We start from the raw sequence: 16,973 nt of genomic DNA, 5'->3' as shown, positions 1-16,973 counted from the left end.
CTGCTGAGGTGGGCCATCACACCACATGAAAAACAAATGGCAAATAAACGGTGGCCAGCAGTCTTCCAGACTTCACTCTTGTGGCTTTTCACCAGAGCAAGGGGAAGTACAAACTGCTGTTGAGGATTTGTCTAATTTGCCTGGAATACCTATGCCATGTAAAGTAAAACGCTGTTGAAATGCATGAATAGATTTACGTAAGCCCTCTGTATTTTGAAAGCAGACTGAGGCGATTTCAGATTAACATCTTCATCTAAAGCCATTTCCAGACAAAAGCATAGTACTTGAAAAGCAACCCTTGACGAAATAAGATCTATTTATGTATGAGTGTTTGCCATAGTCCCTGTCACCATAGTAACTGAGGCCCAGATTCACAAAATCATCTAATTCCTGCTTAAGCACCTGAGTACCTCTGAAGTTCTGGGCCTAAGTGTTTCCCAAGTAAATGTGAGCTCACTGTACGGGCCTTTTATGAATTGCAAGAAATTATTCCTTCTTCATTATTTTTTTCCCCCCTTGAGCAAGAAAGCGCTGGCTACGGGTATAATGATTGTTTGTAGTCAGGCCATCAGTCATACTGTGGAAATACATTGAAGAAGTGAATCTAAAAGGTTGTGCTGGAAACGGTCAGTTTCTGAGCTTCTGGGCATGTGGGATCAGAGTACTTCATCACTGCTGTGGGTCTGTTTTATGTAGCTGACTCCTTTTGACATGAAAGCATTTTGTCTTTGTCCGTAACCCTTCACCTTGTATTTTGCAAATTTTCCAGAGGAGCAGGTTAATATTGAAGAGTCAGCAATACATATGTGATCGCTGATATAGCTATCTTCATTTGCGGTTGATATGTTTCAAGATTAGGATCAAGGCTTTGTTTCAGAGCAGGAATTGGAGTAGGATCCATCAGATGGATCTCAGCATTGGGAAGATGTCTGCCAAGTGGCGCATCCTACTGAGGAGGCAGGCAGCTGTATTTTTCACAGGCTATACGCTCTGGTGTATCCATTGTCTGATAGCCATAAGTAACAGTGATTGAGTCTAGATGTGTCAGATGTGTGAGCCCTTAAACTTCAGAAAGAAGATGATGGAAGAAGATTGCTAGCCATGTGGGAGTGTTTGGGACCGGCACGTCCTGTCACAACTGCTGTGCACAGCACAGCACAGCTCAGGAATGGACTTGCTTGGAGCTGGCGTAGAGAAGCCCCCAGTACATGGGAGTTGCCCAGGCTCATCTACATGACTGCTCTCCTACTGCCTCTCAAACCTACCTTAGTCCCAGGCAATACCACCCCAAAGTAAAAATGCAAAGACTAAATAAGTAATGGAAGACTCAATAAGTAATGAGCGTATGTCTGTGCTTGACTCCTGCACCACAGAATCAGCCTAAGTGTTGCTGGATACTATGAGAAACGCTAGGTTATGCTTTTGAAGCTATGCTTAGTTACTTGCACTTTACAATCAAAAATACCAGGCAACATGCAAATAAGTCAAACTTACTTGGTTTTAATAGCAAATCCATTTTGTAAATGGGTCGTAGACAGTTACTGGTTGTCACACGCCCATTCTCTGGCACCAACAGGGAAAAGAGATTGAGTAGGGTCACAGCGTCTGGAGTATGTGACATACTGTTTCAGAAAAAAATTTGCTGTAGTTTTTTAACTGGTTGCAAAAGCACTACAAAAAAAACCCCAACCCACCATAGCTGGAGAGATCACAGAAGTAGACAGTTTAAAGGCCAAAGCTGATCTAGAAACAAATTCCATTAAAGAAAAGTTAAACAAAGAATAATGTTAAAAAAAGATGGGAAGCAATGGTATCTTATTTTTACAAAAAAAGAAAAAAAGTCTATCTTATGAAGTTTTTTTTAACACTTCAAAGAATATTTAATTTATTATCTGAGGTTATTTAAAAGGTTAAGCACTGTAAAAACTTGAGAGTGTGGAACAGTCAGAACACCAAAGTGTGCTTTTTTTTTTCTTTTTATCTTTTTTCCCTGAAACAGCCTTTACAAGTTTATACTTGTTCTAATGATGGAAAACAGCCAGCTGTCAAGCTCCACTTTCCAAGAATCAGAAAACGAAGTGAAGTAACTTCTGACCAGTTACCAGCAAATATCCTTAGGGTAGGTAGGCAGGCCTCATGCCAGTGATGCTTGCTGGCATTAGCAGAATTAATTAGGCACTGCAACACTGAGGAACGAATCTCCCCAGCAGGAGCTTAGAACACATGGAAAGGTTAGAGATCAGACTTACTAAGATTGGAAAGAGGGATGATTGTGCTCCAAAGATACTGAAGCTGAGGTTAAGCTGGATAAGAGTAGCTGTGTACGATGCACAAGGCATTTAGATGCCTTTGGCAGGCAATGGACGGAACTGGACATATCCAGGGTGAGACATCTCAGCCTGAAGTAGACTTCTGCCTCGGGTCAGATGAGCTGCCTGCTGTAGAGCCTGTGGCTTTTGAGTGACTCTAAAGGGTGATGTGCTCTGGTGTCCACAGTGTAGATGTCTTAAGGTGATATGAATTTCCATATGCACACCCTTTAATTTGTTCATGTAGCCTGTGAATAGGATATTACACATATTACTGGTAGAAGTGGTACCTCTGGCTGGTACTGTGCTGTCTTGAGTGTTCACCATTGGAGTCAATCTTGATGTATTCTTCGTTTCTGCTCAGGGGATGCCTAAATAAAAAAATTATGGTCTGTGCTAGGTAAGAGGAGTTTGGAAAGGGAAAAAACAGTGACCTTAGTTGTTTAGTATATCTTACGAAGAAAACACTGCCGTGAAGACATCTATGCTGAAGTTGCCCTAGACAGCAACTGAGACGATATGCTAGTCCACGTACAAAATCTTCCTATGTTTGGTTTTATTTTTGCTTCCTCGTGGTGACTCCTAAGATTTGCTGCAAAAATACTTTGAATTTTAATACATGAATAATTTACAAACTGATTCAGATTCATTTGTAGTTTTCTATTTGGCAATTAGTTTGTGTAAATACAGTTTGGAATGGTTTGTTCATGAGCTGTTTGCTGTTTATGGCTAGTCCTCCTTAAATGGTTGCCTAAAATATGGGTTATTTTTTCCATTTCCTACCTGGTTGACTTGAATAGCAGGTGGTGAATTTTCATTTGAAGAACCTATGGTATAAATTTGCAGAGTCATTTGTGTCCTAATTAATGAAAATACTGGGATTCACGGGTGTTTTTACAGATCTTTGGCAGTTGTTCAAGCACCAGAGTAAATGGATCTGGCTGATCTTACAAAAAATATCCACAAAGTGGTTTTAAAATCATGTAGCTATTGATCTTCCCTCTCTACACAGAAAAATAACTATTTAATTTCAAAGGAAAGAGTTATCCAGGGGTTTCTGCCACATCTAGAAAGTTATAGGAGTTATAGGTTTCTGTCAGTGAGAGGAGTTATATTTGTGTGTTGGAACGAACTGTACCAACAGGTAGCCTGCAGTGTCGGATTTTATGGTTTTCATGATTCCTTCCCACTGGTTTGCTCTTCTAGTTACATGCGGTGCCGTAATACCACCCTAAATTTTAGTTTGCTCTGTCAGTGTGCCTGGTGTGACACTGAACGCCTTCTGGATGTGCACTTTGTAATGAGGGTCAACACCTTTTGGTCAGGGTGTGTGCTTCTCATAGGCTTTGCTCATCAAAGCGTCTTTTCCTGCAGGAGGACATTTTGAAGCCATTAAAGAGCTCCTGCTCTTCTAAAGATGTTGTGCGAAGGAAAGTCCAGGCATTCTGCTGTGCTGCCAGCTTTGCAGAATCGGAGAGGGGATTTATTTGGTGAAGACTAACTATGACCGTTTGTAAGCAAACAGGTATTTCCACAGTGTGTCTCCAGTGAATCAGGCAGTGCCTAGGAGAATAAATGTAATGGATTATAATGCTTCAATTCACATGGCTGAGCGTGAATGCCTAAAGAAAGTAATGCTTTCAAATAGGAAGGGAGGGATTTTTCCATCACCTACCTATGCCAAGTGGACCTTACGAGGTGCATTCCAGCTAATCATTTATTTCATACATTCAGGGAGCTAATTTCAGTGTTGCCATAAGCAGCAGGAACGTAAATGGGTGAGAACCTAATCACTCTCGTGCAAGCAGAAATGGGAAGAAGCAGGGTTCAGAATGAGTGCCTTTCGAGTAAAATGGTCAGAAAACAAGTGTATGTGGATGTAACTAGTGAGGATAAGTACAGTAGTGTGTGCCTGTTTCACAGTTAGCACGTGCTCTGAAAGGTTTAAATTTGTGCATTGTCAGTATGAGAGAGGAAACTGAAACAGAAAAGGGGACTGAGCAAACTTTGAGAGAGAACTATAAAGGATTATTTATCCCAGTGCTCTTCATTATGCGGGTATTAACCCACGGGCAAATCCTTCAATTTGATGGACCTCTGCTGGGTTAGCTGCACAGGTCGCAGAGATGATTTGGCATAGATTTCTGTTGAAATTGCTTTAAGAGAAAAAAACCCAAACTTTTATAAGGGCTTTTTTCATTAAATTAATGTTTTGCTGGAGGAAGACAGACATGGTAGATTTTTTTCCTGCTTAAATACATTTGATTCTTAAAAATATTCATAGATTTCAGTTTGCTTTTGTTTGGATTGGGAATTGACAATGAGAATATAACTCGGTGCTGTGACATACTGGATTGAATAGACCTTGTCTTTACAAAATAAGATATAAAACATTTCCTACCCAGAAGGCTTGTCTTTTTAGTTTGCTAAACCAGAGCATTTCCCTTATGGCTATAGCTGTAACTAGTTAAGCTAAGCTATCACTTCTGTCAGTGAGAGAAGTTAGGGAAAATTTGGGTTGTATGTTAAGCAGTGTGTGCTTCTTTACGGTATCCTTCTGCATTGGCTTAAATGAGGATACCCACATCTTCTGTTCCTTTTTTCTTCATATACATAGAGAGAAAAACATGTACAGAAGAACTACTGCTGCACATTAAGTTAAGCCTAAAAGCAGGGTGCAGGTCCTTGTGTCTGTAACAACCACAGCAGTTTACAAGACCTTAGGATACCTCACTAAAATTGATGGGAGTTTTTCAACTGACTGCTTTGATAGCTGGAGCTGACCTTTAATTAATAAATGAGGAAGGTTAAAATGCTCTTACCCAGAAATGTAGATGCAGCCGCTGTCTATACTTCTCATTTGCACTTGTGTGTGGAAAAGATTGAAACACCAGTTATGAAAAGTGTTACCCTCTGACATTAAAAAAAAAAACAAAAACTAAATCAAAATAAAATATTTTGTTTGACTCAGAAGTATGGGTTTTTTTATTTTTTTAATTGCCATTTGCAAAACCTATTTTATTTTTTTAATTGCCATTTGTACAAAACCTATTCCTTAAAAAACAGTATGTTACATCCTTTCAGAGTTTCTATAGAGCAGAAAACAGTGTGATGAAATTTCTGAGGCTCAAGCTAAGCATCTCTCAATACAGGTGCAAACTGGATTTGTGCTCCTGGGTAGCGTGACAATGGAAAAAATTTATAATAAGAAATAATTCTGCATGTAAATGTGCAGCTGAAAAGGAGCCTTTATAAAGTGCTACCTAAACTTGTACTGTTGAGTAGATAACTATGCTTCTGTCTCCACATCTGAATCTCTTGTTACAATGGCAATACTTAAACTTTTAAAAGGGGTCTTTTTTAGCTAGATCGCTACTGGCTAGAAAATCATTGTACTCACAATATTTATGAAAGCTCATATACAATCTAAATAAAATGTGACTACAAATATAAAACATGAAAATCACAAACTCCTTGGCTGTATTTTGATCTTGCCAACTAGAAATGAAAACGTTTGCACCAATTGGAATTAAAGTGTGGAATGACCCAAACCTAGCAATATAAGTTGCCGTTCAGCTTTTTACAGGTGTTTGCTAAATGGTAAATGTAAAGAGAGTAGAGAAACTGATATAAAGCATATTTTAGAAGTATTTAAAGCCTAGAAGCATGGAAGAAGAGCCATGTATATCATCTGAATTTTGGGAGGCTGTAATGGAAATGGTATAGTATGGACATCTGTACCTTTGTGGGAGCGCTGCTACTGATCTGCTGCTGAGGGCACAAATGAAGAGCTGGTGGCGAGGAGGAACATGGGGTTTCTTGCATGAGGTAATAGCAGCCAGGCAGCAGCTTTGGAGGGCATCCCTTTCACCTAACTTTGGGTGACACTGTGTACCTAAGGTAGCTGAACAAATTGGTAGCCTTTACCTTCTGCAGAGCTGCCAGTGGTAATGTGGAGTGTCTGGTTCTAATTAAACTATTAATTCAGGCTGTTGGATTAGATAAGTCAGATAATATGACTACTCCCTCAAAATATATGACTTGATCATAGATATCTTTAAATATAAAGCCCATTATTAATTATGTGTGTGTTAAATGTATAAAATGAGACAGCAAGTTTGGTTGAAAATTAGTTGACTTTCCCTACCAGTGTTTACTTTAGTGTAGTAAGGCATTTTGACTCAACTGCAGTCATGATGATACAAAATTCTTATGGCAACTTTTTGAAAGGATTAAACACCAGCTAACAGAGAGGTCTCGGAATACAAGTGTGCACAGGGAAGTGTGGTCGAGTGAGGGGTTTTTCAGTGGCTTCTCCCTGGACTGGCTTCTTGGCCATGTGTTACTGACCTCCTTGTGTTGTGATCTGTGTGCTCTTGGGGAGGGGAGAGGAAGGGGAGAAGGGGTGGCGGGTCATGGTGCGTCTTTGATGTACTGCAAAGGTGGAGCGTGCAGCTTCCTCCCCCACCTTGCCAGCCTGAAAGCAAGGTACTGGGTCAAGTTTCTCAGCCTTTCTGCCGTCTTCCCTGTGATGGCACAGCTGTATCAGTATGTTTAATGAAACAATTCTCCTCTTAGTCATGTCTTCCAAAGAGTCATTTGAAAAGTGGAAATTTGTAATACTATAAAATACCACTGCTGTTTGCAGCTGTGAGCTATAGTAGATCAAGCTATCAGTTTTCTACGGCAAGTCTTTAGTCCTGCTGCCAACAACCACCTTATATATGGCTATAAATCTTCGAGGAGTGTAATAAAGGTGAACTGCATTTCACTGTAATGGGGTATGTCTTACACAAAGACAGAGAGCATTAGGAATTCCGTGTGTAATAGCCAGTGCTTCCCAATATTCATGTCAAAACAGAGGATGTAGTACTGTGGGCTGCAGAAGTCATTCAGACGTATTGCAGATTTCTATCCCTAAGTACTCGGATTTTATCATAGCAGTGCTGCCCTAGTTCAGGAGTTTGTGGTATTTGTTTTATAAACCTTATTCTGAGGTGCTCACAGCTCTTCTGTTCTGCACATCAGAAGTCATTCTGGAGAAGGAAGTTCCCTTAAGTCAGTTGATACTGCTTTATTTATTTCTTTTCCTTTTTTAACATTAGAAATACTTCAGCCAAAATGTAAGTCTGACTTTGAAAATTCTACCTCTTTTCGAAGTACTGGAATCATGGCAATTTTATGAGGCATTCAGAGACCCAAAATGCAAATAGGTACCTAATGAGATTCACAAAAGAACCTATTTCCTATTGAAGTCAATTAGAAATGTAACTTGGTTGTTTCTGTAGCTTTAGGAACTTAAATACCTTTTAAAAAATGGCTCTAATTCATTGGGACACTGTTGAAATTTTTACCTTAAAGCTTGATTTTTTTCATGTGAAAGTCAATTTCTGGTATTGAACTGAATAGATAAATGCATCAGTGTTATGTCATGGATTGTATTTCAGAACTGTTCAGCTGTTTCTGAATTTGAATGATTTAAAACTAAACATAGTTAAAATACTACCGATGTGCATGATCTTTGTCTCTCTTATTTATGTCTCTCTTTAATTTATGAATTAAACATGGAGCTGTCACTATTTGTGAGCCTAAACAACCCACAATAATATTTATTGTTTTGTAAAGTTGTGAAAATGTTTAATGAAAGTACTCACTGGCTCTGATGTTCATGGTTGGACAACAGCATACCGTTATTAAATCCCGATCCACCGTTCCTGCATCCCAGCTATTGTCATTTTACACTGTCTTTTGGTCAGATTAAGTGCTGCGGTAAGCGAGTATAATTCCTGTGTAGAACTGCAGGTTGTTATTCTTGGGCAAAATTTGGCATTTTGCCTAGCTGTGTCTCACCTACCACTCAGCCTGTGGGGCACAAAGAGGCTGACTGGGGAGAAGAGCAGAGAAAGTGTAGAAAGGAGAAGAGAAGCAGCTTGATGAGTCTTCAGCATGCTTTTTGTTGCTGCTCGTCAGCTTGCTCTTACAAAGAGACGTTACGTATTAAGAATTTGCTCCTGTCACCTAGCTTTTTAACTCAAAAGGTATTCTGTGTGTGCACATACATGTGAATACATAACTTGTCCTAGTGCTCACAGAGGTAAAAACATAGAAAGCTTGATACTTCGGTGATGGTAATTTTTTTCTTGGAATTGCACAACCTTTTTATAATTTGTGTTTAATTCAGTGTAATGATTTCAAGATCTATCCAATATGACACCAGTGCATACAAAAATAAGCCACATACAAAATTATGTCCATAATCACAAAGACATGGCCTCTTTACTAACCCACATTCTGCAGTTCCTTTCCTCTAGAAACAAGAGGCTAATGCTGTCCCACTCTCTCCTTGAAGAAGAAGTTAGGATTCTTGCTTGACCTGCTTTCCACCTTTTCTATATCTAGGTGAATGCAAGGAAAGGAGAATAAAGGCAGAATGATGTCAGGATTGAAATTCAGGGCATGGCTCTGAGTGGTAACCCTACAGCTAGCTTAACTTCAACAGCGGCTGCTGCCTGGGCGGAGGGTTTCAGGTTCCTTCAGTCAGGTGTCCTATACGACACACACGCGTGCTTCAAGCTGTAATGCAGGTGGTGGTGGGAAAGGCTGTACAGCTCACTGCAGGGGAAGGGGGAGTGGATGCGGTTCAGTGACCAGAGAGAGAAGGTCACAGTGATGAATGAGGCAGGCTGTCAGTTCAATACCCAATACAGAAACTTCTGTAGTCGTCCCTGTCTTCATCCCTAACATGGTTTCTAAAGTCTAACGGAGGAGTTTGGTTTCTCTGAACACGGTCTTTAAAAATTATGTCTGGAGCTGTGAATGTTTGCAGCAACTATCCCCTGGCAGATCTATTTCAGAAAGATCCTTATGAATTCTTTCCAACGGTTTCTCAGAACATTTAAAGCTTAAATCTATGACCTGCTGATGTCCTTCATAAAGCTGAAATTCTCTCTTCATTTCCAGAAGACATAAAATACCTACCAATTGCATCAGATTTCAAAAATTTAAGTTCTGAAGAAACTCAAGTCTCATTTGGGCCTATGAATCCTTTTGTTGCATCCTGTACTCCCCAGTACAGTAAGACTTTCCTTCAACCAAGGAAAGTATTAATAGTATCATTTCAGTGGGTCTTTGCAGAGTGTTTTTTAGTCTTAGTCATCAAAGTCATTGCAATCATTTGTTTTCGTGTTTAACCTTTGATTGCTGCCCCCCACACAGCCAGCTCTACCACCCTTTGCCTGTAGCATTTGTGTTTCAGACTGGACACATAAAACTTTAAGGCATTTCTCTCTGCTGTCCTATGGTTCAGGAAATTTTAGCTTGAATTTGTCGCATAACCTTTTGTACAACTTACATTTAAATGCAACTGTGTCTTCAGTTTCTGCCTGTTCTAGTAAGGGAATCTCCTGTTATATAAAACACGCAAACTTTTAATGATACACATTGGGAACCAGAGTTCATAGACTCTCCAAACGCTGGTCTGTACCTTGGAATTACACAGATCAGAGTGCCAGCTGCTTGGAGAGCACTGATACGTTATGTTGCTCACAGAAACGCTCTGCAGCAGGAGAGATGCACTGAGAAACCCTGTTACATCTTACTTTCCTTGAAAACCAGACAGCATTGCTGAGCAGCAACATTTATGCTCTGGTTCAATTTTGTTTGCTCTGCTCCATGCACTGTGTCTCTTAGGTGGTTGTTACATTTCCTGTTAATATTAGTAGGAGTTTTATAAAAGTTAATTCAGAGAAAGTTCATCAGGTGAAAAAGGTAAGAAAGGTGGCTGAACTGAAGCTGTTCCTCAGCCTCTGAAAAGACCCATCTTGCACACTGCAAAACTGTAATGGATGCACAAGCTACCAGGCGTACTAAAAGGTGCATTAGATGGTGTTCACAGAAGGTACTTTAGAGCCAACAAGGTGCTGTCCAGGCATCAACACGTGTGTAGTGTAGACAGCTTGCTTAAGTTTTCATAGTCTGGCTCAGTAGAAGACATTAGGTTGCTTCTGGTTTAGGCTATCTTTGCGGACTACAGAGATTAGAGCCTTATGTGCATGAGGCATGTAGGAAGCGTATGTTGCTTCTTGCTGTCTTCTGTTTCTGTTGTTAATAATATAGGCAAGGAGCAAAGCTGTATGCTAAGGTTTCCCTGTTGAATCCTGTGACTGAATTGGGATGCCCAGTATTTAAGTAGGTTATTTTTTTTTAACTGAAAGATATTCTGTCTGCTCCAAATACTTTGTAAACTAAAAATCCTAATAGTTTGCAAATAAAACTGGGCTCTCTCAAAGACTGTAATTTTAATCATATGTAGGCTTGATTCTGATCCCACTGAGGGACCAGACTGGCCACTCTATTCAGAGCAAGGCAGAATTGTCTTCTGTCCTTAAAAACACAGCCACGTTCACTGCAGCATTGGAAAGAGTCTCTTGTGGGCAAAATGATTCAGGTTACACTTGTTGAAGTTTATTGTGCTATTTGGCAAAACCTGTCTACTTCTGTTCATATCAGGTGTCAGAGTAGAAGACTTTATGCTGAGGAAAAACAAAATATATCGCACAGCAATAAAACAGAAAAATCAGAAAATAACGGGATCTTTTTTGTTTCCATTTTTCAGAATATTGCAATACTTTCATACTACTGCTGAAGATTATACCATCATTTTCACATCTGGATGCACAGCTGCACTTAAACTGGTAGCAGAAGCATTCCCGTGGATACCTGAAGGCACAAAGCAACCCAGCAGTCGATTTTGTTACCTAACTGACAGCCACACATCTGTGGTGGGTATGAGGGGGATAACTGCCTCAATGAATGTCTTGTCTGTTCCGATAAAGCAAAAGGAAATCTTGTTATCAGAAAAAAACAGGTTACCAGCTGAAGAACAAAACTGCATGACACCTCATCTTTTCTCTTATCCAGCTCAGAGCAATTTTTCTGGTACCAAATATCCCCTTTCATGGATACAGGACATAAAATCTGGAAAACTCCGCCCCATCAAAATACCAGGGAAGTGGTTTGTTCTACTAGATGCAGCTTCGTATGTGAGCAGTTCTCCATTAGACTTGGGAGTTCACCAGGCTGATTTTATTCCCATCTCATTCTATAAAATCTTTGGATTCCCGACTGGTTTAGGAGCTTTATTGGTAACCAACCGGATTGCCCCCCTCTTGAGGAAAACCTATTTCGGAGGTGGAACTGCAGCTGCCTACCTTGCAGGAGAGGATTTTTATTTCCCAAGGAAATCTATAGCAGAAAGGTAAGGTTTTGTTTAATAAAACAGGGTTTTTTGCTGATACTGTTTGCGTCAGACAAATGTCTTGGGGTTGGTGCATGCACTGGGCTGTGACACCTGTGCTTCTTTATGCATTTTGATAGGTATTTCACATCTAACTCTGTTTTCTTCTTAACATTCTTTTTTCCTATCTGAAATATCTACCTTCCCTCCCTGATCTGTTTTGTCCCAACTGGTAAAAATATAAGGCTTCAGTGACATAAAGGTCAGTCCATGCATTTTTTAATTTATATTTAAGGTACTTCAGTGGAACCCTGATTTGTTTTTGAAGCTCTGCACCTGGAGCAGCCAGGCCAAGGTTGATCACACAGTATAATGACCCTCAGTGAAATTGGAAAGTAAGGTCCATGTATTTCACTGGAAAGGTGGCATGCTTTACTCTCAAGAGAAGCTTTATGAGAATAAAACATGCAGTAAGATAAATTACCTAGGACAAATATTTGTAGCGCTCTTATTCCCTGACTGAAGTTCCAGAGAAGCTGTGAAGCTCTCCTACAGAAAACAGAGGACACCTGTAGGAGGTCAAACATACACACATAAGGAAATGCAGGGCAGTGGATAAGCTTCCCCAGTCCCTTAACACATTGAAACACCACTCAGCGATGCTTGGTCTCTCTGCCTCTCTCCCTCATGCCAGCAACAGTACATAAATGTATTTCACTGGAAAGGTGGCATGCTTTACTCTCAAGAGAAGCTTTATGAGAATAAAACATGCAGTAAGATAAATTACCTAGGACAAATATTTGTAGCGCTCTTATTCCCTGACTGAAGTTCCAGAGAAGCTGTGAAGCTCTCCTACAGAAAACAGAGGACACCTGTAGGAGGTCAAACATACACACATAAGGAAATGCAGGGCAGTGGATAAGCTTCCCCAGTCCCTTAACACATTGAAACACCACTCTTAGCGATGCTTGGTCTCTCTGCCTCTCTCCCTCATGCCAGCAACAGCTTACATAAAAATGCAATAGTCTTCCATCCTGTCTCACATCCAATACATCTGCACAAAGGAAATGTTTGAGATCAGCATTTAATATTAAATTATCATCCTTGGGAGAGGCTAGAGGTGAAAAGGGGAAATGATAAAAAAAGCCATTCATGCCTTGCATTTGTTTATGGATGTGTATTCAGCAGCACAATGTCCTGCATCTCCCAAGATGTAAATGCCTGACCTTTCACCGTACATGTAGTAATGCATAATGATGCTTCACTTCATGTGTGTGCACCTCTTCTAGGTGTGTGCTTTGAGTGCTGCTGTGGGGTTTTGGTTCTGGACTGGTAAATGCAGAGGCTGGCCGCATTACCCTGGCTCTCTTGCCGTATGAGGCTGTGCATTATTTCTGAAATGGAAATTGGTACGGTGAACCTCCAGTTAATTTTTTAATTTAGAAATAAAAACAACAGGGAAACATTGGAGTTCTGACCTCTGCTTCTGTTTTTTCAAACCAAAAAGGCTTTGAAGTGCAGCACTCACTAAAAATCAGGATGAAAGGGCATAAAAATCATGGGATCCTAGGGTGCTCCTGCGTCACCTGCAAGCCAAGGAGAAAACCTGCTTTAATTTAACCTGGGCAGGCTCTAATTCCTGAGTGGCTTTTGTAGAGGTAGTTGACACACGACTCCTGAGATTGCATAGCGGATAAAAATATCTGAAATGTGTTTTAGATCTCAATTCTGCTTTTATACTTTTTTTAATTAAGAGGGGAAAGATATGTGGGAACCTTGAGGGGAGGTCTATCTCTGGTATCTTTTTCAGGAGTTTTCAGAGGTTGACTATAAGCCTTTCAGGTATTTGAGGCTGTCACTGCTTTCAAGGGCTTTTTTTACGGGATCAGAAGAAGGGCCTGCTTTAACCTTTTTCTACTACAGAGTTATAAACAAAGGAATTTGTCCAATTTGATTTCTCAGTCAGGCTGGGTACAGAGTGTCTAATCTTGGTGTGAGGAAACCTAACTCAAATAATCAAATCTGACAGCTGGATACCCAGGCATGTGATACTATTTCCCGTTTCACACCAAAGTGTCATGCAGACAGTCTGAGTCATTGTACATAGGTAAATAACTACATTTGTCCTCATCTAATCCTTTAGTTATTATTTGAAAACCTAATATTTAAAAGTTCACATTTAGAGCATTATTGATGCTGTCCGTAATCCCTAGTGAACTGTGCAGACTTAAAGTCCTACCTGGAGAGGCTTGAAGTTTTCAAAGATAGGTCAGGAATAAGGATAACCACTTTCTTGAAAAAATAAAAACAGCAGCATTGAAATTCTCAGTCAATGTCCTCCAAGCTATTTCATCCAAATTATTTTTTTTTCCTTTCAGATGTTATCATTATTGATGCTGTCCGTAATCCCTAGTGAACTGTGCAGACTTAAAGTCCTACCTGGAGAGGCTTGAAGTTTTCAAAGATAGGTCAGGAATAAGGATAACCACTTTCTTGAAAAAATAAAAACAGCAGCATTGAAATTCTCAGTCAATGTCCTCCAAGCTATTTCATCCAAATTATTTTTTTTTCCTTTCAGATGTTATGGGTTTTTGCTTTGTTATGTTTTTAAAGTGTTTTCCTGACAATAAAATACAGAGAGCAGTTAGGAACAGAACTACTACACTTCAAATGAAATGTCAGGCCACCGTGGCCAAAGCTGATATGATTACCTTATCTGTGGTCCATGTTTCCATTTCTTTGCTAGTGACTGAAACACCTGGGTGATTATTTCTCATATGAACAGCAACTCTAGCCAGGTTTTATCCCTGCCAAATTGCAGTAAGGAGCCTCCATCCTTGGAGGTATCCAAACCCAACTGGAGAAGGCCCTGAGCAACCTGCTCCAGCTGGATATGCTTTGGGCAGGAGGTTGGACTGGAGATCCCCAGGGGTCCTTTCCAGCCTCTGTGCTTCTGTGACTGCTTCTGCGCACCTCTACCGAGCTCCATCTGCATTCTTTCTTTAGGCATGTCTTTGTGATTTAAAAAGGTTGATTTCTTAAAATTGTTTTTTTAAAAAAAGCTTGTTTACAGTGCTGGATTAACATTGGGATTGAATACACTGAAACATGTCATTTCATGTGGTAATTCATAAGGAAACTTTAACTCTAACAAATGCCATTGGAAAAGTGGATTAGAATATGTGTATCTGAATACCGTTAGCAGAAGGTATTCCCTGTCCACGCATAATCAAAGTGCAGTGTACGAAGGAAATGGCTTTTTCTGTCAAGGTGAAACTTGAGTGGAGATGTGTAATGAGAGGGTGTTTATTCATCTTTCCTTCCCAGGACTGTCAAAATGGTTACCTTTTGTCTTAATGGATACAGCTTTTGCTAGTGTTTCTTGTACTTTATTTTGTTGTTCTTGCTATATAAATTATTCTATCACAGACTCTTTTACGTTCCTTTAATACCCTTAAATCACTTCCACATTTTCACATTTCATGGCGGTAGCCAGTCTTCCTATCTCAACTTTTAAAATCATGTTTATTGTATTTTCATCCTTGTATCAAACAGCTTGACAAATTATTATTATCATTCACAAATCTAGCCTCATTTCCCATTTTTTTTCTGCACAGCATGAGATAATAAAATAATATGATTATGTATAGCAAGAATTCAGCGATAAAATATTCATCTGCCCTATTTTTCTTTTGTATCTGGGAGTGCTATTCAGAATCTGATCATCCTGGAATTTATGACTAAGGGAAAAGAAGCTGTTGTGTTATCTGTAAATTGGATATCTGCATCTTAGTCTACCAGTGTGAAATATCTAGTGCATTAGCTGTTGTGTGTTTTTCATTTCCAAATGCATTTTCAAAAGCTTTGGAAATCCAGATGGCATGACTTTGTCCCTGACGAGTTTTAGTGGCTCTTGCCTCTGCTGCTTGAATGATTTGACAGCCCCAAAGCAGCACACACACTTTTGTAGTCTATGATGCATTGTACTTAACCAAAGCAGGTTTCTTTATTCTTGATACTGTAGCTTTTTTTTTTGGAGGTGATTCGGTGGCTGATATATATGACCTGCAGATAAAAGGTTAGATCCCTTAAGTTCTGCAGGAAATGTCTTTACTTAGGGCCCATCCAAGTACTACTGTGGAGAACTATGCTAAAGATCACCGGGATAACTCTGCGCATGCCTATGCAGGTATGTGTATAGTGACATGGTTTGGATCCTCAGTTGCATGCCGAGTTTGTGCAGGCAGAGGGGAAGGGAAGGAAGGAGCAGAAAATGGCGGCAGAAAGGTAGGGATGAGCGCTATCGCTAGGATCCCAAGAGCTGGAGCTGGAGACAAAATCCTGAGGCTGGGTGGTGGATATGGAGCAGCTCGAGAATCCCTTGGCAAAAAGCTGGTCTTCTGCTTGAAGGTGTCTCTGTAGCATTATTGCATGTTTCTGTCAGCACAGAAAGAAATAATATAGTGACAGGTGCTGGTTTATTCCATAGAAACTCTTCATAGTGCTGAGAAATCACCTAAGGACTGGACCATGCGTAGAGGAGCACCATACTGGCATGTGCTAGACTACCAGGTTAGCATGTGCATTAGCACATATGGTAGTCTAGCATATGCCAGTTGACTCCACGCTCAAGGGCTCTGTCCGTCTGCCCATCATTATTTCAGTGTGATAAGCGGGCTTAAATATCACCCTGTTGACTAGTAGTTTTTGTTCAAAGCATTTTGTTATGCTCCTTCCACGTTTTTGTGATGTTTAGAGATCTCCAAACAGGACCACTTAAGGGTGAATTTCCAAATCCAACAAATATCCTTTCAAACAGCAGTGATGACTTTCAGATGAGATACTTGGGAAGTGACAGGGGTCTTAATCTAATTTCCAATGGGCATTTGCACCATGAGGCTGCCTTCTGCACCTGACAGACCTATTGCAGCCACTGACAGGGACTCATAAGCCTGAACAGGCAACAAGAGGGTGAGCAAGTCTCTTCCTTCATCTCACCCCCCAGTGCCACCCCGTCCTGCAGAGGTGAAAAGCTGGAGGCCATCAAGCAGAACTGTGTAGGACTCTGTTGTGGTTTAACCCCAGCCAGCAACTAAGCACCACACAGCTGCTTGTTCACGCCCCCCCCCAGTAGGATGGGGGAGAGAATCGGAAGGGTAAGAGTGAGAAAACTCATGGGTTGAGATAAAGACAGGTTAATAGGTAAAGCAAAAGGCACGCACGCAAGCAAAGCAAACCAAGGAATTCATTCACTCCTTCCCATCGGCAGGCAGGTGTTCAGCCATCTCCAGGAAAGCAGGGCTCTATCACGCCTAACGGTGACTTGGGAAGACAAAATGCCATCACTCCAAATGTCCCTCCCTTCCTTCTTCCCCCAGCTTTATATGCTGAGCATGACGTCATATGGTGTGGGATATCCCTTTGGTCAG

At 40.4% G+C, this 16,973-nt stretch overlaps 1 protein-coding gene across 1 annotated transcript in view; it reads left to right on the top strand.

Moving 5' to 3' along the window:
* The window catches only part of MOCOS (molybdenum cofactor sulfurase), a 211,572-nt gene that overhangs the window by 50,768 nt on the left and 143,831 nt on the right, over positions 1-16,973 (top strand). Inside the window, exon 4 of the mRNA XM_009280211.1 lies at positions 10,924-11,565. Coding sequence (XP_009278486.1) covers positions 10,924-11,565 — 642 coding nt within the window. The remainder of the gene's footprint in view (positions 1-10,923; positions 11,566-16,973) is intronic.

Source organism: Aptenodytes forsteri, unplaced genomic scaffold (assembly GCF_000699145.1).
Source record: "Aptenodytes forsteri isolate BGI_AS27 unplaced genomic scaffold, ASM69914v1 Scaffold114, whole genome shotgun sequence".
Classification (NCBI taxonomy): Eukaryota; Metazoa; Chordata; class Aves; order Sphenisciformes; family Spheniscidae; genus Aptenodytes; species Aptenodytes forsteri.
The sequence above is the reverse complement of the archived record's forward strand: the minus strand, read 5'-3'. Positions and strand labels throughout refer to the sequence as shown.